Source organism: Morone saxatilis, unplaced genomic scaffold (assembly GCF_004916995.1).
Source record: "Morone saxatilis isolate NCDOM2014 unplaced genomic scaffold, NCSU_SB_2.0 Contig21, whole genome shotgun sequence".
NCBI lineage: Eukaryota > Metazoa > Chordata > Actinopteri > Moronidae > Morone > Morone saxatilis.
This window is the reverse complement of record NW_023339774.1, coordinates 12370572-12392352: the sequence shown is the minus strand read 5'-3', so window position 1 is coordinate 12392352 and position 21781 is coordinate 12370572. Positions and strand designations below refer to the sequence as shown.

Here is a 21781-nt window from a genome sequence, read left to right as displayed (position 1 = left end):
TTCGTTTGGTTTCATGGGCAAATATAAGTGTTAGTTAGTGTTACTTTACTGTCAGTTAGGGTTAGTAACGTTAGATTGACTTCAAATAGGCCTGAACATCATAATCTTCCTACACCTGACATTAAATCAGAGTGATACACAGATTGTACACTGAATGTTATTTTATGTAATGTGATATTTTGGTTGGCATATGCCCATCTGAACTCTCAGTCATAAGGCAGTGCTCTTTGTGTTTAAGGTTGCCAAGCTTGGGCAGGACAAACAGTACTCTCACCCTGACACTTCTGCTGGTAAAGTCATAGAGGATACAACTGGAAAGCCTCCCCAAGGTTGAGACCTAAGGAGCAAAATGTCAATCACGAACACTCCCACAAGTAATGATGCCTGCCTCAGCATTGTGCATAGCCTGATGTGCCACCGACAGGGAGGAGAGAGTGAAAGCTTTGCCAAGCGCGCTATTGAAAGTCTTGTCAAGAAGCTGAAGGAGAAGAAAGATGAGCTGGATTCCCTCATCACAGCCATCACAACGAATGGAGCTCATCCTAGCAAGTGCGTGACCATACAGCGAACTCTGGATGGACGCCTACAGGTATAGTATCAGACATACAGTACCAAGTTGGTTTAGCGTTACACTTCTTGTAATTGTAGGACACATTGTGAGAGATGCACTGGTAACACTACCTATCTCATTAGATCTTCCACTGTTTGCCATAGGTTGCGGGGCGTAAAGGTTTCCCCCATGTCGTCTATGCCCGACTGTGGCGATGGCCTGATCTTCACAAGAATGAATTAAAACATGTGAAATATTGCCAGTATGCCTTTGACCTGAAATGTGACAATGTTTGTGTCAACCCCTACCATTACGAGAGGGTTGTCTCTCCATGCATTGGTAAGAAAAAGATCACGTTTGTCAGTCCCGACTAGATCGCATTGTTTTACGTTACTGTTTGAGTGATACATCTGCTCTTTTTCAATGTTTCTGCAGACTTATCAGACCTGACAATTTCTCCTTCAGGTAAGTAGGTGCCAGAGTTGTCCTCTTTGCACGTTGAAGATTTTGTAGGATGTCCATCATTTTTACTCTGCTGTCTTCACGTAGGTCAGCGTTTGGTGAAGGATGAGTATGACTATGACAACCAGCAATCTCACTCAAGCTCCGAAAGCCACCTGCAGACTATCCAGCATCCCCCCTCAAGGCCCGGTCCACAGGAGACCTTCAGCAGTCCTGCTCTACTACCCCCATTGGAGGGCAGCAGTTCAGCTTCAACCTCCGCTTTCTCCACCATCAGTGCTGGACCCTCAAGTGAGACACTAATCAGAGACTTCAAATATATGCTTAATATAATGGAAGATACACTCACACACACACTTTACTCTGTAAAGTAATGCAATCAAGTATTAGAAAATATTCTGTAAAAGTATTAATTTTGTGTCCTTATACAATTATTAGGTCTTCCAAAGTTACTTTTAATGCAACAAACATCTATTCAGTGTATAGCTTAAAGATCTCTTGCATAGACTTCAAGTTGGCACGAATCTGGCAACACAACTGTTTTCAATATTGTATTTACAGATCCTAACACCAACTGGAGCAGAAACAACAGCTTCACCCCAGCAGTGCCTCAACATCAGAACGGGCATCTACAGCATCATCCACCCATGCCCCACACAGGGCATTACTGTGAGCGACCACATGAAAACCTTTCTGCAAAGCTCACAGGAAGCCTTAAAAATAGTCCATATCGTTTCAAACAACTTAAAGATGGGAACATCCATTAAATTCATGAGTATATTTTCCCTTTCGAGAGGCTGGATATATTGTGCTATTAGAATAATGAGCTCTGTTAATTAGTTATTTAGCTTAGTATTGACTACTGTGGCTGGAGGATATCATTAACCTCTAGGAAGGAACAGAGCTGTTAGTTCACCACTGATTCCAGGACAGGACAGCTCAGATGTAGGCTGATTGATTAAAGACACCACTGTCGCCTCTTTTAATTGATGGGACCTCCTAAGTTGATTTCCATATTAAGGGAATTCACTAGGGAAGGGCATATACCAGATGTAAAAGTTGATTTGAAAAATATGTAAATGTGATAGCAGCAGCACCAAGACATAGATGGCATAGATTTTTGTTTTCTCCTGTAGATTTTTTTTATGTTCAGATATATTAAGACTTTATACACTTCTGAATATGTAACAAGCTAAACTAAAAATGTTTTACTGCGGCTGAAGTGAAGACTAGCAATAGGTGTTAAAACTCAGCTTCCACCCCTGACATTTCATGAAATCTTGTTATTTTCAGTACCATTACTGCATGTTCTGTGCGTCATTTCTAAATATGTCACATATTGAGAAAAAATGTTGACATGTTCTTGCAGGGCCTGTAACCAATGAAATTGCATTCCAGCCCCCCATATCCAATCACCCTGGTGAGTATCAGGGTGCAGATGGAAGGCAATCCAAATATTTAACATAATCAGTGAAAGCCATATGACATGAGGTTGCTCTGTTTGTTTTGTTCCAGCTCCAGAATACTGGTGCTCCATTGCGTACTTTGAGATGGATGTCCAAGTTGGGGAGACATTTAAGGTGCCATCCACATGTCCGATAGTGACTGTGGATGGCTACGTGGATCCATCGGGAGGGGATCGCTTCTGCTTGGGCCAGCTGAGCAATGTCCACAGGACGGAGAACATAGACAGAGCCAGGTACACTGCCACATCCTTGGAGATGTATCATCATATAGTTCATTCAAGCAATTCATGTTCAATTTATCTCTCTAGGTATGATGAAGTGATTGACAGTAATGCAAAGTGTGTGTAATGTCTCACTCCTCTGACTGTGTTTACCAGTCTCTTCCCCTCCTTTCCACCCTTAGGCTCCACATTGGCAAAGGCGTGCAGCTGGAGTGCAAAGGTGAAGGAGACGTCTGGGTGCGCTGTTTGAGTGATCATGCAGTGTTTGTGCAGAGCTATTACCTGGATCGAGAAGCTGGACGTGCCCCGGGTGATGCAGTTCATAAGATCTACCCCAGCGCTTACATCAAGGTGTGGTTGCAGTACAATGGTCATAGAGAAAAAAGCAGAAACAGTAGGTGTTAAGAAAACTCACAAATTTGCTTTCTTCTTGACACTGGCTACATTTACATGCATACCAATAATCCAGTCATAATGCTATTTCCTCTAATGTGAGTAAACAGTATAATTCAGACAGACAAGTATACACTTATATATTATTATTATGTATACACGTCTGTCTGAATTATACTGTTGGGGACAAATCTATTTCAAATAGATTTGACCCCAAAAGAAAATTTGATTTAATTATTAAATTATTTTGTTGATGTTGCATGTTAATGGGTGTTCCATTAACTGAACCTATTATTGAACCACAACAGTGCAATTGGGCTATAATATTTTGGGAGCCTGTTTTTCTCTGGGCCCTCTACAGTCTACTAATTATAGGCATTATCATGCACTTGACCTGGAAACAGGAACCTGTGCTTATTTAAATCTGCACAGATTTTGACACTAAGCTTCCAATTTCGTTTACCAATGACTTGTGATTTCTCATTATTCTTATTGTTTCTTCCTAGCCTTTCAGTTGTCAGTGTGATTGAACCATTGTACAGTGTTTTGTATTCCATGTTTAAAAAAGTACCCTTTTTGTAGAACCTTCATACAAAATAACATTTATGTGTGAAGAGGACTTGTTACAACCTAAAAGCACCAAAGACCATTAATAAATATAGAGTAGTCCTCTCAGCCATCCCACTGTATTAAATACATGTTAATCCAACTCTGACCGGTTAACATAAAACCTCACAATATTTGTAGTCAGTGAAATGCTCGAGTGTACATTCAGTATCTTGTCTTATCATCAGATTTCAGCATTTGTCTTGTCCCCTGCCAGGTGTTTGACTTGCGTCAGTGCCACAGGCAGATGCAGCAGCAGGCAGCGACAGCTCAGGCAGCAGCTGCGGCCCAGGCAGCAGCAGTGGCCGGGAACATTCCCGGGCCAGGCTCTGTGGGAGGCATCGCCCCTGCCATCAGTGAGTGTTCTTACTGCTGCGCTTACCACAACACTTAACCTTCAACAAGTGTATTATTATGAACAGACCCAGACAGTGTAAATTGGCCATAATGCAGTATTTCCCTTGTTTGATGTTTCTTGGCATTGTGACATGTGTTTGTTAATAGAAATTGGATAATTGGCCAACAAAATAAACATTACAATAAATTTAGTCCTAAGCAAACATCCAAAAGTGTTCAGCAAGCATGAACGCACAAATGGGCCATGCTTTTGAGTTTTAGAACATTATAGAGGGAAATTCACGTATCTTAAAAAGAGAAAAACCCAGAACCTTCTGTCGTGTTTCATAATGTATTGATATTAAAATGTATTTATTCACACTTAAGTGCTGTGTTAGTTTACAAATACAGCTGAGGTGGAAGAATTGTAACTGTACTATACACTGCTCCCCTTTCAGCTTATCTCAATGAATCGGAATACATACCAAGCAGTTTGCTTTGCTTTATCTGTCATTGTACTTCAAACCACTTTATAAAATGGTTTTAGCATTGGCATGCTTAGCAAACGACAATGTAGGATGATGTAAGATGTTGCAGATGATGAAATACATTTCCACATAGCTAACATCGTTACAGGTTAACATTTAAACAGTGAGTATGCTGTGTGGGCTTAAGCTCGAATGCAGTAAAATGTCTAGCCTGATCAAAGTGCGTATAGCATTATTACTTTTTTTTTTACTTAACTGTGTCTACTCGTTACATGTTCCAACTTTTACTGCAGTAACTTAGCTAACATATCTCTGCAAGGTTTGGCCTATAGTGCCACACATCGATCTAAAAGTTGCTGCCTGTAATTGCCCTGCAGGTTTGTCTGCTGCTGCAGGCATTGGGGTTGATGACCTGCGCAGGCTGTGCATCCTGCGGATGAGCTTTGTGAAGGGCTGGGGGCCCGACTACCCACGGCAAAGCATCAAGGAGACACCCTGCTGGATTGAGATCCATTTACATCGAGCTCTACAGCTACTGGATGAAGTTCTGCACACCATGCCCATAGCTGACCCTCAGCCTCTTGATTGAATTAAAAGACACAAACTGTACAAAAAACAGTACAAATACAAAAAATAATCAGACTGTACTTTTAACAGACCACTTTACCTACAGGCCTTGAGTGCCAGAGGAGGACTGCAACGACAGGGATACTGAGTAGGTTGTAGGAACAAGGACATAAAGGCCGGCAGTATACTCCAAACACACTGCTTTTAAATCCAGTGCTGCAGGCAGTTGCCAGTATACTGAGTCCAGGTCTGTAAGTTCAGCGACTTCCAAACAACAGCTGGAGGAACATGTGAGTCACACTGGGAGTTGCAGGACTCTGGAAACATGCTGCCTAGAGGATGCACATGAAAACGGAAGCCAGTATTCTGACATTGTTCACCGATTGGAATTGCGTAACAGCATGAAGTGCACAAGGCTGTGTGTCTCTCAAATCTCAAGTTGATAAAATACTCGCAAAACTGATATGAATTAAAGCGTCCTCACCGAAATTAAACGAAATAAGGGATGATTTATGCTCAGCTGTGGTCTTTTTTAAGTGTGAAAATTTCCATATTTTATGATTTTAATGCATCGAGCCCCCATAACTAATGGACAAAATTCCTTTTGTTTAGTAAGAGGGCAAACTATTTGGCTGAAAACCAGTTAAACTGAGCACAATGTGGCGCCTCGTATTGGATGTTGTTGCATCTTGTCTGAACACGCTAAATGTGATTTCAGTTGGAGTATACTGCCAGTCCAGTCCTCCTTCATTGGCTCTCCACTTCATGCAATGAGACCCTCTTGCCTCACAGATCACAACATTTATGTAAAATCATGTTATTCGTTACTCATGTTTTTGTAAGATGTAGTCTTTTTCGATGCTGACAGTCCTTGTTTGACATTTCGATTTATATTCCCCTTTTCAGTAGTTGTTTTTATATGATGTTAAGCCCATTTTAGCTGACCTCAGCTCCTCTTTCAACATCATAAAACTGTTCTAGCACCAGTCAAGGCCGATGTTTTCAAACGCAAAATTTAATTGAAATTCTAAAATATATTCAAAAGAAAAGGTTATGATAACACATCTGTGTAATCTTATTTGTAATTATCATTTTTTGATTAATGCCCATAGTGTCCATTAGCACTTTATCAACTTTCGTATTTTGTCTTGTTTAATAGTGTCATGTGTGGTTACTTGTATCCATATGATCTCTTTGAATAGTTTTTCTCGCTAATGACCTGGTGAGATCCATGAAAACTGCTTTAAGTGTCTGCCCAAAATCATTGTTTTCAGCATCAATCAGAGCAGGTTTCAAAGTTGTATTTTGTCCTATTTTGACAAAGCAATGACTGTAACAAATTGAGTTGTGGTTCATAAAATTTGAAATCTCTTCTGTGTAGGATGACAACCCCCTTTCAAACCTACAGGCTGTGAATCTTTGATACTGAAAAGCTACATTTTGGGTAGTATCACTTTAAGATGGCTCACTGCAACCCTTTTTAATTTGATTATTACTTGGATGACATATTCTAGATAACAGCTGAGTGAAGGAAGCAAGGGATGAACTGTGAGAGGAAGTTTAAGCCATATTGATGCCAAATATACCCTATGAAAAGTGAAGAGGTTATCAGACTGCAGTTATTTCAGTGTTATGTTGCTTGTAAGAGCCTGGATTTAATCATCAGCTGAATGATTTTACCTTTTGCTCAGAACTTTTGATCGAACAATATTTTGGTATTTGGAGCTCAGTTTACCTACAGCTGTTGCAGTATTTTATACTCTTTTGCTACCTTTCCAGTAATGAACCACTTATAATTGAAAATGATGAAAAAGAATGCTGTACAATTTTGTAGTTCATGCTCATCTTGATCTTAACAATCGTGTTATACATTCTGAATACATACAGAGTTTGAATGATATTGGTGTTTATATATATGAATATGGTTAAATAAAATTTAACGGGCTAACATGCCAAGTTGTGAAATAGTCTTAATTTGAAATTTGATTAATGTGGCATGTCAAAATTATGAGAAAGGACACTGACTTTCAACAAGAAAACGTTTATTACTGCAAAGACAAGTCACAAATTTTAAGAAAACAACACTAAGAAGCTAGCCTGAGCTGAGATCTGAAATATTCAGAAAACCAAACTACATGTGTCTTTAATAGTTTCTATATTCATCAATACGACACACTAAATGATAATGTCTTTATAAATATAAAAGTCCCCCAATTGTCCTTGTTTTTTTATGTAAAATACACAATACAAATCACCCTACACGCATTGGTTTGCTTGCCAATTTGAGAAGAAAACTTAATGGCACACAAAAAGAAAGTCACATGAAATTTGTGTTTATATTATATCAGATACTATACATTATCCCCCCCCCCCAAAAAAAAAAAAAATAGGAAAAAGAAATCACAAAAGCACTTTAGCCAACATAACCGATAAAATGTTCACCAAAAGAACAAATCAAATAATTAGGACACAAATAAATATACTTTTCAGTTTTTGATATATACATATTTTTGTCTAGGGTGAATCAAAATAAAAACCTTCCCCAAATGCCACTGCCAAATGCTTGTGCTTGCATTAGAGCGTGCTACAGATGGCCACGACTCACTAGACTGTCAAATGGCACTTGAAAACATCCAAATACAAATCTCAAACAGGTCACAGCATTCAGAAAATATCATTTGACAAAAGAAATCACGATCATGAGAAAACAAAACAAGAGAGCATTTTACTTACAGTAACTCTCCTTGTTCATTTACCAGTTCTATACAATAAAAAGCCATATGCAGATAATCTACCATGTGTAAACTACTAAGTATGACTGTGTGGTGTGTGTGTGTTTGGCGTCACATCCAGTAAATAATAAATAGTCCAGTCTGAGGACAGGTCTTTATGCTTCCTCAACTCTGGTGTCTTCTTAGTGGCAGCACCTGTGCAATGAAATGTCTGCTCTGATAGCCTCGATCTGGAGCCCACCAGAGACCCAATAGTCACCCAGGCCATCTGCTCTGGCCGGGGCGAAATTAAAGGCACTGGAGTCTGCTATGGGTCAGTGAAGCTGCCATTTTGTCCAGGTAAAGAGGCATCTCTTAGCATTCGCTCCTATGACAAGTTAAGGACTAGCTTATGTCTTTTTTTTTTTTTTTTCCTTTCTTTCTTTTCTTCAAACATTTTCTGGTTGGAAACGGGTTCATTTGCAAACAGCTGTTACAAAAACAATCTTGCTTCTCAATTGAAAAGACACCGAGAAATAAAGTTACAGTTGTGTTGGCAGCATTAGCATCAGTCCAGGGTAGACCAGGCAGGCTTTGAGATGCAGTCCAGCATGTAATGTAAAAGTCAACGGGCCAAAAAACAAAAATTTACAAAAAAAACAGTTTCTAGCAGCACATGGTAGTCGTGCAAGACCAGAAAGCACTTACGATCCCTAAAGCACACAATTAAGATTTAAAGAAAAACATTTTATAAGCCATTTTCACTTCAGGCACAAAATAATACAAGTTTACATCTTCAGTGTTGTAGTTTATATGACAAGGGAGCTGAGATTCACGTTTAAAAAAAAAATAAAAAAAAATATAATAATTCAGTGAGAGAAAAGGTAAAAAGTATGCTGCAAAACCTTCATTTCTAACTGGTACACACTACCCAGATTTACAATTTTCACAGACAGAACCCTGTCACTTTTTACAACTACATTCTCAAAATGTGTTGCAGTTAGTCAAGTGAGCTTTTGGGGATGGGGTAGTTCCTATGAGAACACAGATTTATGTGTGGTTCTAGAGAAAGTACAAGAAATGATCTAGGACTTAAGTTTTTATATTACTTGCCCTGTGTTCTCGTAACTTGCATTCGACAGTTTAATACCAAGAGTCAGGGAGCAATCTATCACGCAAGCTCATTATAGTCACAGACTGACGTAAACAAAATGCCTCAGGCCTTCAACTTCCAGCTACTTAAAGTTTGTTGACCTTTTCTTGCAGACGTTTTTTTTTACTGTCCTTAAGCAACATAATAAGAAAGCCAGATTAGTGTGCGCTCCATTCCAAGATCTGGTAAGTCAGACATTTCAAGCCAGCAGGATGAGGGTAAGGATACAGTATGGGATGTGTACCATAGGTTTCATCAGTGAGGAATGTGTCTTGAGGTTGCCAGAACTTACTTTTCAGATCCCTCAGAGTGTTGTTGAATTTATTTAATGAAACATCTGTGAGATTCCACTGACCCAGTAACCTACATGATGCGCAGTATTTGCACTTGCCCACCCTCCTTTACTGCTTAGCATGTTTTCTATCTACACAGGCACAACCAAAAACAAATGGCAAAGATCCTGTGTGTATTTCTAGTATCTAAATGAATTCTTGGACTAGTGATAGAACCTAAAGAGGACTGTGAACACAGCAAATACAGTGCCAACCATTTTTTTTTTTTTTTAAAACCATCAATCCTAAATACATGACTTACAAAAGATAAAAAAAACAAACAAAACAAAACAAGTGTACAGTAGGTCTGCTCTTTAGTAGTGGTATAATTCATGATTCCTCATTAGTATTATAATAATAATTATAATATGTTGTATGGGTAAGCATCTAAACCAAAACAAAAACAATAAATATCAATAAATAAACATTTCTGCAGAGAAATGGTGCAGACCATTTCGACAAGCATGAAAAAAAACAACAAAAAAATCCTTTTAGTAACAAAATGTTCCTATTTAGAGGATTAATCTCAATATTCTCCACAACATAGAAGGCTATAACAGTTCAAGTATAGATGTAGTCTAATGAATCAGAAGTTAGTCCCCATGCCTTTCCCATTTCACAGTCTATGAACTAATTACAGAGGAGCTACCAAAAGAAATGATCACATATAAACAATCAAAGCAACCACATAAAAAGCAACAAATATATGTAGTGTATCATCATTATATATACTATACATATATATATCTATATATCTCTTTGAATATCACAAAATATCTACTTTTGGTCCACTGTACAAAGATGATCTTTAAACAGGGAACAAAGGATGAAAGCATTTTATGGGCTAAAAACTGAAGTGAAAATGTATCAGAGGTGAGAGAAAAGCAATGCAGTTTTTCTCTATCGCGTTGAGATTTGTGCAGTACAGTGGTGTGTGTGCAATAAGGTTTGGTGACTGTGCTGCACGCGTCAAAGGGCTGGCACCACTGGTTTGAGGTAGGGTGACTGATGGATGTGTTCCAACACATACATACAAGCACGCAGACACACACACACACTCAGACGCACAGGCTTTTATACACATGTACACATGCACATAAAAACACAGTGCAGACCTATGCATCCTTGTTCACACACACACAAACACACACACTTCACCCAATAACAAAGGCTAATGCAAGAATAGGCCTCAAGAGGGCAGAGTGAGGGCAGGAGCAAGGCTAAAGACCATGATTCAGATAAGTAATAAGCTTAGTAGAGCTGATCCAGAGAAAACAACAGGTGTGTCTGTGCCTGCGCCTGCATCCCTTGGTCTCAACGCTGATGAGCCAGCCCAAATCCAGCCACGAGTCACCAGAAAGCCAAATCTGTGGCTGGGACAATGCAGAGGGGCTGTGGGCTCTCTACAGCACACAGTCAGGACTACAAGGACAGCTGCATTTAAGGATAAGGCACTATGATAAAGCCGAGGTACATTAAATCCCTGACATTCCTTCTGCTCTGCAACATGGCACTGTGGGACAGGAAACAGCTCTTGGGTGACCCAAATGGCTCACTCTCAGTTCCTCTAGGTGGTTTGGTTTTGGTCCTTTGTGAACTTAAGAAATTTCATTAAGACAAGAAAAAACTGCAAAAAACACGACCAGTAAAATTTTTTCAAGATTACAGCTCGTCACTACAGAGCATCTAAAATGAACAAAAGGCAAGCGTTATGCACAGAGTGCATAGAAAAGCTAGCATTGAGGAAGTGGTTTTGTACAGCCAGTCTTCTCAATCTTGTTTCTATATACACAAGTAGCAGCACAGATATTTCTTTAGGGGTTTCTTTTTCTGTGGCTAAAATCTATAAATGGTTATTATCAGTGGGTGGCTACCATATCATTTTCAAACAGAACAGACAAAACTGCCCCAAGATTCTTTTTCAAATGTCATACACACATAGAAAGTCATCCCTTTGTTTTTTTCAGCTACATACAATACTCAAAATATTTTGTTCAGTCAAACGTTTATCAGCAGTTGGAATGCATGTTGACATAAATCATACTTAAATTAGGAGGGATAAGTGGAAATTAAAAATAAAACCAAACACAATGATAGCACCATGAGTTTTGGGTAATACCAATTGAAAGTATAGCAAAACTATTTACAATAGACGAAGGTCTTGAGTCAAACAATGACTTTGCTCCGCTGGGACTAGTGACATGGATTTGAGCTCTGAGACATCAGTAGTTTGAAGGAGTTTAATTTTCCTTCAAGATAAAACCCGTCTGTATAGACAGAGGCGTTAAGTTGCACCTAGGCAGGAAACATTTAACGGGTCAAATTAGTCCTTCTCCTCCTTCTGCTGCATTGTGATAGAGCACAGACTTATGGGATGACGACACATCCAGAATCTAAGCAGTCAGACACGGACAGCACATCTCGGCCAGAGTATCATCATTTCAGCACTCCCCCATCGACCGGGCTAGATCGGGAGGAGGAGAGCGTGTCCACACAAGTGCAGATGGAGACAATGCATGAAAAAGACAGAAACATCTAAACTTACAGAGAGAAAGATATGTGGAGAGTGAGATAGCAAAAATAGGCCAGACAAGGTTAGCCGTGCCCTCAGACCCTCAAACGGAGGCGTAGGTGTTGCCTGTGGCGCTGCAGTGGCGGATGGTGGGAGTACCAGCAGAGGGGGTTAGGATGTGCTCAGTGTGGTCCTGCGGGGGCTGGGGGAGCGAGTGGAGGACACCTGGCTGGACGACACCCACCACAGGGTGGGACCCGTCCTCTAGCGCCCCAACCTGGATCACCTGGATCACCTCATGCTCTGACTTCTCTCGCTTGGCAAGAGGTTCTCCGGACTCCTCCGTGTCCTCTTCTAAGTCGCTGTCCATCCCACTCGTTTCATCTAGACGGGAGAATGCGACACATGTATGAAACAGTACATGTGCCGACTCAAGGCAACGGTGAAGTTGTTCGGACTGAACTTCACTGAAAACGCTCATGTTTCCTGCACTGCTGCTACTGGTACAATTTTGTCAATTCAACTTCTTTAAAGTTTTTCCACAATTAAGGCTTTTTCAATTATACATAAATAAAAGAAAAGAGTAAAAAGTATGCAAACACAAATACATCAATGCAATAGTATCAAAAGAAAGCACACTATGCAAGTGTGTGCTATCACAGTCTATTGTAATTAGGCCAAAAATGTCTTTGCATAAAACTTCTCATCAGTCTCAGCTCATTAACCACATATTCAACTGCCCGCCACTGACCTAAATGACCACTGAATTTAACTGGTTGTAAAAACGGGTCTTTGAGTTGGATAACGTAATTAACTATAGTCGCACCAGTTGTCAACAAAATGATCTCTTTTCTAGAATACTGGCTGAGTTCTCAATCTACAACACTTTATACATTTTGCTACATACCTTTATCAATGTTACTGAGGGACAGGGTGTTGAGGCTGTCGAACTGAAAACAAAGAAAAACATTATAATCAGAGGGGTTCATGTTGGTTATTTTCTGATCTAAAAGAGATACACATTGTAATTAGCTAAAATATCTCTTCTGGGTTTACCAACAGATACAAAATAAGCAAACAGAGGTCATTTCACATGACATACAGTCTATCACAATGGCAATATAAAACATGACGAGAAGATGCCACAGTTATACCTCGCCCATTACACCAATAGGTGTCTCTCCAGTAGCTTGGGCCACACGATGCTCCACTAGGTAAAACATGTACTCATCATACAGCAGGCGGATCAGGTGGAAGGAACCAAAGCTGGCAGCACTGCGCAGGGTCAGGTCCCTGATCACCATAGAACTGCGGACAAATAAAAAAACAAAAAAAATTGTTTTGTTCAAAACAGTGTTGTGTCTCTTCAAAACAATGCTGCACACTCACAGACGTGTCTCAGTATGGTGGATTTTTTTCCCCCAGACCTGTAGAAGGACCACTTGAGCAGGAACTGTCGAGCTGCTCTGGGAAAGCTGGGCCGGTGCTCGTAAGGCTTGAGCACCTGAGTGACCACATTCTCCAGCCAGGCTGCCCATTGCTCCAGAGAACTTTGCTGCTGTAGTGTGGCCTTGAAGTCCTGCTCCAAGTGCTGAACCACTCCCTCCTCACACTGGCACACCCACGATGCCTGCTCCTATACAGCAACACAGAGAAACAACTGGAGGTTCACACTTGTACAGTGAAAGCAGAGTGGATAATAGAGAGGGAAGAGTATAGTACGCATAAGAAAAGCAGTACTGTTGAGTATACAGACACAAAGAGCTGCTCTGACCTGTACGTTGGCAAAGTCAACACGGTTGAGATCACTCAGCATCTGGTTGATTTGTGACGTGTTTTGCAACACAGCACGCGCCGCTTGAGCCAGGTGGTTCAGAGATGTGTATCTGCGCAGTGTTTGCGCAAAGGCACTAACAGCGGCAATCTGTGAAAAGAGGGAACACAGAAGCCCAGGTGTTAGCAACTGTAAGGATACATACCTTTTAAAACTGACAGTACAAATATTACTCGCAGCTGTTAATTGTAACACTAATATATATATTATTTATGTGTAGCATTTTAACAAATCCTGTATGAATGCTGTAAGTGTACCTTGGTCTGGATCATTCTCTGTGAAATGGCATTCATGGCATTATTGAGCCAACCTTCCAGGCTTTTGGCAAAGTTGCGAATGGCTTGAGTCAAGGCACCTGAAAAACAAAAAAACAAAGAAAACAAAAAGACAAAAACAACAACAGCGAGTTAATGACATGATGTGATATTACAAGCATTAAGACAACGAACAAGTAAACATGAGAAGCGTTTGTGACTGTGGCTCACTGGGAATGGGTCTCAGGACATCAGGAATGAGGATCTCCACAAGGGCCTGGTACATTAGATGGTCACAGGTGCTCATCCATTTGAGTACAGCCTCGTTTCTGCACAGCACCAATAGCTGTGAACGAGGGAGCCGCGCTTCAATCTCACTTATGCTGCTGAGGAATGAACAAACCAGACTTAGACAGATGCCTTTGAATTTCCAGATGATCCTAAAATAAATTAAGTACACTGTATACTACTCAATATGTATGTTCTGGTGGCAAAACACAAAAAGACTTCCTTTAAGATAAAAATCAAACATTGTACATTATCATTAGCTTGACCACACCTGTTTTCTGTTACAGTGGCACCCTCTACAGAGTCAGGGGGAGAATAACGCCAGAATGTCTGCCACAGCTTCTCAATGAGGCTGAACTGGAGGTTGACAACCACATCCAGAATAGCCTGAAACAAAAGCAGAGAACAAACGAAAACAGTGAATATTTTTCAGTGGAACCACTTTCTAAAAGAGACAGCTGACCATGAGGGCTTGGCCATTACCTGTGGATGACCTGATCCCTGGGATTTTTTCAACATTAGGAGAGCTGTGATTGAAAACTTCACAAGATGAAGAGAAAATTCTGTTCCAAAATGCCAGCAGCTGGCATTTACAAATCTCTGCCACCATAAGCACACATGACCTTTCCCAAAGTTTCCACACTCTGAATCCAGCCAAACTTTAAAAACGTGTTCTTTTTAAAATTTTGTAAAACTTTATTCAGTATTTTTAGTCTTATTAGCCTTTTTTTCATGAAGATAGTTTAAATAAGATTGCCAGTACCTATCATGAAAGCAAATGACTAGTTCAGACTCAGAAATATACACATAAAAGGGAAAAGAAAAAAAAAAAAAACATGGACTCAGTTCCAGCAGAAACAGAACTCTTAATAGAAAATATGTGAAATAGATCTAGGGAGTGGTGAAATCCAGGCAGATCAATATGCCTGCATAGTACATATTGATGATGCATCAATGAATTCTACAATATTGAAAGGCATTACTTAGTTTTTATTGAGCACTGAAGAGGGATGCGACCCCCTGTTCCCCCTATGAATTACACTTGTGCCATGGTGACTTTGTAGTGAGTACAAACATAATTCACTTCATCTAACCTCACAGTGCTCTCTGTAAAGGGACTGGAGAGCTTTCACATCCTCTAGGCTGATGTTCTCTGTATTGCTCTGTCCCAGGTCCAGCTCTACAAAGTCAGGGAGTGCCCGCGATGCATCTGTTGGGGCAAAAGAACAAAAAAAAAAATTATTCACCACTGTAGAAGAACTCTGAAAAACACAATTTCCAATGTATTTCAGCACATCCCATTCAGATAAAAAGAAAAGCAGCTAACCTAGGAACTGCTGGTGGTGTTGGCTCTGTGCAATGACTGTCTGCTCTGCTGCACCAGGATGGGGCTGGCCTCCACCTGTGTAATTCTCCCCAGAGCAAGCATCAAACTTCTGCACCGGCTTGAACCTGAAATCAAACGGCTCACCTCAGTGTCTATAAAAACCCTGATTTGTGTCACAGCAAGTACTAGATGTCTTTGTGCATCCTTAGTTGCATGTGTTACCTCTGTTTCTGCTGAACAGGTTGCTGTCTGAGGGCCATATACTGCATGTCTTCTTGGAGTCTATTGAGTGGAGAGTCTGGTTTTACTCGTATACCATAGTAATGATATTTGGAGTTCCCTCTGCAAAACAAAAAAACAAAAGTGACACAGAGTCTCAATGTGAGGGACAGAAGAGAAGAACCGATGAGGCTTTTAGTAGATCAGGGTTTAGATGAATGACAACAGTACGAAGAGCCAGGCAAGCATACTGCCATTAGATGAAAATCTTGAATCTCCAAAAGTGACAACTTTTCCATACTTAAGAAAAAGAAAGTCTTAAAAAAAAAAAAAAGGTAACCTTGTCCCAAGGCGCCTTGTACGGAGTCCCATGAAGATGGAGCGGATGAGTTTGCCAAAAGAGGCAGCATTTACAGGGTCCAGTTTCTGCTCCTGGCAGTGGCGCAGATAATGATTGTAGAGGGTGGATCGTGGTAGACTTACGCCCTCTGCTGTCTCGTAATTGTCCAACAGCCACTGGAGCTACAAAGGAATACATGCTTTTTTAGATTCACACGCTGGTCCACGCAAACTATCTGGAAAGACCTCAGACTGAGAGTCTGTCATCACACCTCTGCAAAAGCATTTCTATAGCAGCCAGTGAATTTAAAGCAATTGTAACAATTAAAACCGGCAACAAAAATAGCAAGCACCAAATCAAACTCAAATGCATACAGAGTTGAGAAAGGCAGAAGAGCAAGAGAGTCAGGTCCAGCAAAAGTCAAGGTAAAGCGAGGGCAAGCATTCATAAAAAGCAACTTACATGGCTGTTGAGCAGCGAGCTTCTCTGACTGGATAAACCCTCAGATTTTTGGAGCGTCTCAATCGCCATTTCAATCTGATAAACCATCAAGCACAGGACAACAAAATGTAAGAGGGGGAAATAAAAACAAAAGCAAGAATAAAATAAGGAGTTGATGTAGACACGTTAGTGGCCACTAGCAAAAATAAAGAGAATCTAGAAAGGATCCCAAAGCAAGCGCCACTAAACCCAAGCAGAGCGGGACTGTCTGTCTGTGTCTCTTTGGCTAGCTGAGAAACAGGGACATAACTCTTGAAATTCCACCAGCACCGATCCACTTAGAACAACTATCATGTGCAGAGAAAAAGCCAGACTCTATTATACAAACAAAAGACTAGGACAGTGTGCCAAGATGATTTTGTAACACCTGCGCATGAACCCCAAGAGTTATTCCGAAAAGCTGGTTCATGCTTAATGGGGAAAAGTCTTATTAGTTGTTTTACTTCACTTTTTAAAAAATATTTCTGCCAAATTAGTGTTGTGCTTCAATGTGATTTCATTGGTGTCGTTTATCAAGACCAATAAATATAATATAATATAATATAATATAATATAATATATTATATAAATCAAAACTCTGCTAAAAGTGAGCAAGACTTCGTAGTACAATGGTTGTCCATGCGTTATCACTCACTGCTTTTGATACATCTCATGTGAAATTATTAAAATAGGTGAAATCATTGAGCAGATAACTGTGGTTGAATACAACATTCCCTCGGTATTAGATACTGCCCATTTTTTGGGGCACCTTCATGTAAGTACATCACTTAGGCTAGAGAAGGATGAGCTGGTAATTTGCTTAAGCTGTTAAAATTGCAAGAAAAAAAACAGCATTTCTCCTTTGCATAGCCATTATTAGATGTTTTACTCTCTGCCATGACTGACATCCACATAACTTAATGTCAGTCAACAAGCATCATTGCCAAATTCCTGACAGAAAGGGTCATAAAGGTGGACTATAGGGAAATGCCAAATGGGGCATTCAGATTACAGCAAAAGGGCAAGGGACTTTGTCCAATGCAGGACTCTGCACTCTGAGGAGTGGGTGAGTCTGTGGAGCTGTGGTTCTCCAGAGGCACATTCCCAGACCATCCTCCCCTCCTTACTACACTTGTCTCTCAGGTTTTAGCCCCTCCTTTCTTCTACACCAAAGAGTGGGAATAACAGACAGACAAAATCGGTGGTTTGGAAACAAAGCCCTGCATTAGTTGAACACTAAATATTAAGGGTTACAATGTGAGCATTGCTGGCAGTAGTTAGATCACTGCAGAGACTCAGGCCCAGCCTACGCAGAGCACTGTGTATATCATCACCAGAGATAAAACACACCATGGATCATAGAGGAGGTGCACACAAAAGCTGTTCCTCTATAACATGACATAATTATGTCTAGTGTGTGCACACACTGACATTTTGAAAAACATGCCACAAAAGACAATAGCGTCTTACATTTTGGATCAAACTAGTGCTTATATCAATATGTAGTATGACAGAAACAGAGCATCTATGCTAATATGCAGAGTCTAGGCAAACTAATTGCTGTTTGGCTCTAAACAGGGAAGAGGCAGAAGTTACTGCAAAGTCACTACATACTCTGGTCAAATGGTCTATCGACAAACACACAAAATCAGGCAGGCAAAGGCAGGTGAGGGGCCCAATTAGTGGGTGCTATGCACTTACAGTAGCTGGGGAAGCTCGTGCAGTCTGGGTGACAGGGTGGGGTCCAGCGTTGTCCATGATGTAAGCCCCTGGACTGCTGCTGATTACCTGACCCCCTGCCAGATTCATGTTCATTCCTCCACTGCCCCCTCCTCCGTTGTTGGTCATGCCATGAGATGTGACCACAGTGGACACTTGCGATGAGCTGCCCTGTGTGTCAAAGTAGCTCCCTCCACTGTTCTGGCTATACAGCTGCGGCTCTGAGTATGAGTAGGTTCTTCTGTTCAGAGGAGAGGTTAGCGGTCAGTCAATGTGTCCAAACCGATAAGAAATAAAACTGAGAAAAAAAAATAGTCCCAATTATTAAGTACTTTTATTGCACCTTTCTTGTTTATTTAAGTTATTTTTGTTTTTAAATCAAGTATGGTTTCTTATTTATGCAAGCCTATATTACTGGTAAAAATGATACAGTACATTTGCTCTTTATTGTTTGTGTAGGCACAGTCAAAGTGTGATTTGGGTGATATTACTAACTTAAAACTATAACTTATTATGTTGACACAACAGTTGTTTTGGTTTATGCATTTTTATTTTGTATTTCTAAGCCCTGACGGTGACCCTTACATGAGTATTTCCACCAGTAGGTCATACAGTGCGTATGTTTGTTTCTGCACATGCACTGATGATGAGTATGTGAGTATCACAGTAGGACAAACACAGCTTGGGCTTGTTAGTGGTATGTAACCCCATTCCTGAGACCCAGGGGACCCTGGCGTAGCATCAGCACTTAAAAGACAGGCCTACTTCTGGTCATGTTCAGGTGACTGAGCCCAATCGAACACACGACTGCACAGCCCTCAGAAAAGAAAACAATCCAAAAAAAAAAAAAAAGGCACTCCCACAAACATCATGTGCTTGTGACATGAATGATGGTGTGAAGAGACTTAAGAGGAGAAAGAACAGGCTGTAGAGACGTAGCGCTAATATTTGTGGAGTGGTATGAGAGCAGAGCTGGGTAACAGACTGACTCACATGTTGCCATTGGTGTAGACGCCACTGTTTTCCTCCACATACTGCACCTGTGCTGGGTAAACATGCTGAACCTGTTGAACAGTCTGGGCCTGGCAAGACAAATTGCAGAAGTTGCAAATTCATTATGTATTTGACTTAACTGACATATTGCAATGAAAAACACAGACATGCACATTAATATGTACATACAGTATGCACACTTATGCAAAAACATTCAGCCATAAATACACACAAACAGTACCTGTTGCTGGACAGGCACCTGCTGGGTGGAGCCAGTAGGCTGGACAGGCACAGTGGTCTGAAGAGGGACAGTGGAGGTGGAGTCAGCGCCTGCTTCAGGGGTCTGCATGGCGCCTAAATAAGACAGAGAAAACAGTCTTATTGTAGATGAATAATGATCAAAATCACTGAAAACCTTACAAAAAACTTGTAAAGCAACTTTACAACTCATATACACAACAATACATCGTGTTAACGCACCGTTGATCGAGAACTAACTTAAGCAAAGAGTAATTTTACAAGTACAGGTTTGCGTTCTACTGGTTGTTGTTGAAAAACAGGCTTATAATTTACAATAGGCAAAAGAACATACATTAATAACACTAATTTTTGTCTGCTGGTGAACTGAAATAGTCATAAAATCAGTTACATCAACTTCTAAAAGCTCAACAAATATAAACCTTATCCTTAACATGTGTGAACATGTTGCATTTACAAAAAAGACAAATCTATCATGAAGCATGTTAAGGAAAAAAAAATCATCCACATGGTTTGGTTATATGCCTAAATGAGATTTTAATCTAAGCATAATCGAAAACATGAGGTTTCACCAGAGACCCTTGTCTGTTTTACCCAAAATCAATGCTACTAAAGCTGCTCAAGAGCAACTCTATCCAAGCACCTGTTTCTGCCTTGTGGTACTCAATGTACTGAGAGCCTCATGCATCAGTGACACATGGTCTTGTCTCCATGTTCACAGCCATAAAACAAGTTAATATTTAACAAACTCCAAATAGATGCTGCTTCTCGTTGCTCGTTCAGTCCACACTTTTACAGGTTTAACGTTACTTGAGATTGGAAGTCATGGGTCAGTGCTAATAACAAAAGACAAGTTATTTTTATGTAATAAAAAAAGTATGAATGCTTTTACCAGATAGAGCATGCTACTAATAAAAGAGCTACACTGTGCATCGGAGACGTGTCTACAGTACTCACTAACCGAGGCCTACCAAGAGTGTGAAGAGACACTGATGGTGAACCTGTGTTTGTGAGTTAATAATAGTATGGCTACCATCACCCATTCCTTCCAGGGGAAGGCCACCTCCTCCCCATCACAGTTTCCATGAACAAACCTCTCTTGGTTAATTAAGCTGGGTCTCCTAACAGCTTCGACTCTCTCCGGGGACAGCCTGCCCCTTCCCTTTATCTTCAAGATCATACAGGCCTGTTTGTTGGGATGAAGGCTATCAATTTATTCGTGTTGTGGTGACTCAAAGTTTCACTGCAAAGTTGAGTCAGTCTTGATGCACTGAGAGTATGAAAAATAGTAAAGCAGCAAGAAAAATATGCATTTCTTTAAACATACAGGGCCACTGAAATTCATTAACGCAAAGCCTTCTGCTTTCAGCATGACTATTTTCAACACCTTGGGGAGGGGGATCCGTGTATATACTATCACTGTCAGACAATGTCAGCAGGCTGTTGATAGACAGGCTGCAGTTTGGCAGATACTATCCAGGACCGGTTCAAATATTTATATTCTGCGATTTAGTATGATTAAGATACTTCAACACACAAGCAACTCCTTTACCCTGAAGTGTAAAAAAAAAAAGTCATTGGATGCAGGCTAGCAAAGTGATAAAAATGTCAACCCCGCAGCCTTCAGCTTACTATATCCCAATGCTAAAAAAAGGACTTGTGAAGGGAGGAGAATATAGACTTATATTCCACAGTGCAGTGTGAAAGCTAAAGTACATGGCCCCAACTGAGCCCACCTAATCGAGGAAAGGAGCCCCTGCATCACAACACACTCTTGTTGCCTCACCCCAACCCCCTCCACAAACACACACACATATACGCACACCAACACACCTCCTGCCTCACCATTCAGGCACTCCCTTGTGGCCCACTTAAATACTGTGCTCCACTGAGCAAGTGCAAGCCCTACAAAGACACAGAGGAACAAAAGCCACCAAGGAGGGCAACATTTTGCCCTGCGTTTTCTCCCCTCAATTCCTCTTGCTAACATTACAGGCAACAAAGAGTAAAGAGTGCAAGGTTCACAGTCGCAGCTACCACAAAACACACGGAACCATAAATTTGCCTCTCTAATGATCATGTATGATAAAGGTGGCGTCTGATGCACCAAGTAAAGAACCACGAGCTGTTAAAACAAGATGGAAAAGTATACCACACACAAAATCACTCCCGCTCACACACAGAACACGCAAACCAAGACGGAAGCATGATCAAGTGTTAGTACAGCGGGAAAACAGGTGGACGGAGACGTAATTGGTAGTTGAAGAGTGTG

The 21781-nt window shown here is 40.6% G+C and overlaps 2 protein-coding genes across 3 annotated transcripts in view; one reads left to right on the top strand and one right to left on the bottom strand.

Moving 5' to 3' along the window:
* smad4a (SMAD family member 4a) overlaps window positions 1–7450 on the top strand; it is an 8494-nt gene extending 1044 nt beyond the window's left edge. Inside the window, exons 2-11 of the mRNA XM_035667882.1 lie at window positions 239–589; window positions 715–889; window positions 986–1015; window positions 1100–1303; window positions 1574–1681; window positions 2382–2432; window positions 2528–2711; window positions 2882–3050; window positions 3916–4054; window positions 4900–7450. Coding sequence (XP_035523775.1) covers window positions 350–589; window positions 715–889; window positions 986–1015; window positions 1100–1303; window positions 1574–1681; window positions 2382–2432; window positions 2528–2711; window positions 2882–3050; window positions 3916–4054; window positions 4900–5111 — 1512 coding nt within the window. The 5' untranslated portion in view covers window positions 239–349 and the 3' untranslated portion in view covers window positions 5112–7450. The remainder of the gene's footprint in view (window positions 1–238; window positions 590–714; window positions 890–985; window positions 1016–1099; window positions 1304–1573; window positions 1682–2381; window positions 2433–2527; window positions 2712–2881; window positions 3051–3915; window positions 4055–4899) is intronic.
* Window positions 7451–8217: 767 nt separating this feature from the next.
* Window positions 8218–21781, bottom strand: part of rfx3 (regulatory factor X, 3 (influences HLA class II expression)) — a 15929-nt gene continuing 2365 nt past the window's right edge. Inside the window, exons 1-17 of one of the 2 annotated variants that reach the window (XM_035667881.1) lie at window positions 20604–21328; window positions 19493–19605; window positions 19252–19340; window positions 18241–18499; window positions 16522–16596; window positions 16060–16241; window positions 15723–15842; window positions 15501–15625; window positions 15268–15383; window positions 14445–14560; window positions 14117–14271; window positions 13889–13986; window positions 13572–13721; window positions 13225–13433; window positions 12952–13105; window positions 12705–12747; window positions 11901–12181 (exon numbers count right to left, since the gene is read on the bottom strand). In XM_035667881.1, coding sequence (XP_035523774.1) covers window positions 11901–12181; window positions 12705–12747; window positions 12952–13105; window positions 13225–13433; window positions 13572–13721; window positions 13889–13986; window positions 14117–14271; window positions 14445–14560; window positions 15268–15383; window positions 15501–15625; window positions 15723–15842; window positions 16060–16241; window positions 16522–16596; window positions 18241–18499; window positions 19252–19340; window positions 19493–19600 — 2280 coding nt within the window. In that variant the 5' untranslated portion in view covers window positions 19601–19605; window positions 20604–21328. Of the gene's footprint in view, window positions 12182–12704; window positions 12748–12951; window positions 13106–13224; window positions 13434–13571; window positions 13722–13888; window positions 13987–14116; window positions 14272–14444; window positions 14561–15267; window positions 15384–15500; window positions 15626–15722; window positions 15843–16059; window positions 16242–16521; window positions 16597–18240; window positions 18500–19251; window positions 19341–19492; window positions 19606–20603; window positions 21329–21781 lie in introns of those variants that run through there. The other variant, XM_035667880.1, reaches the window with a different exon arrangement.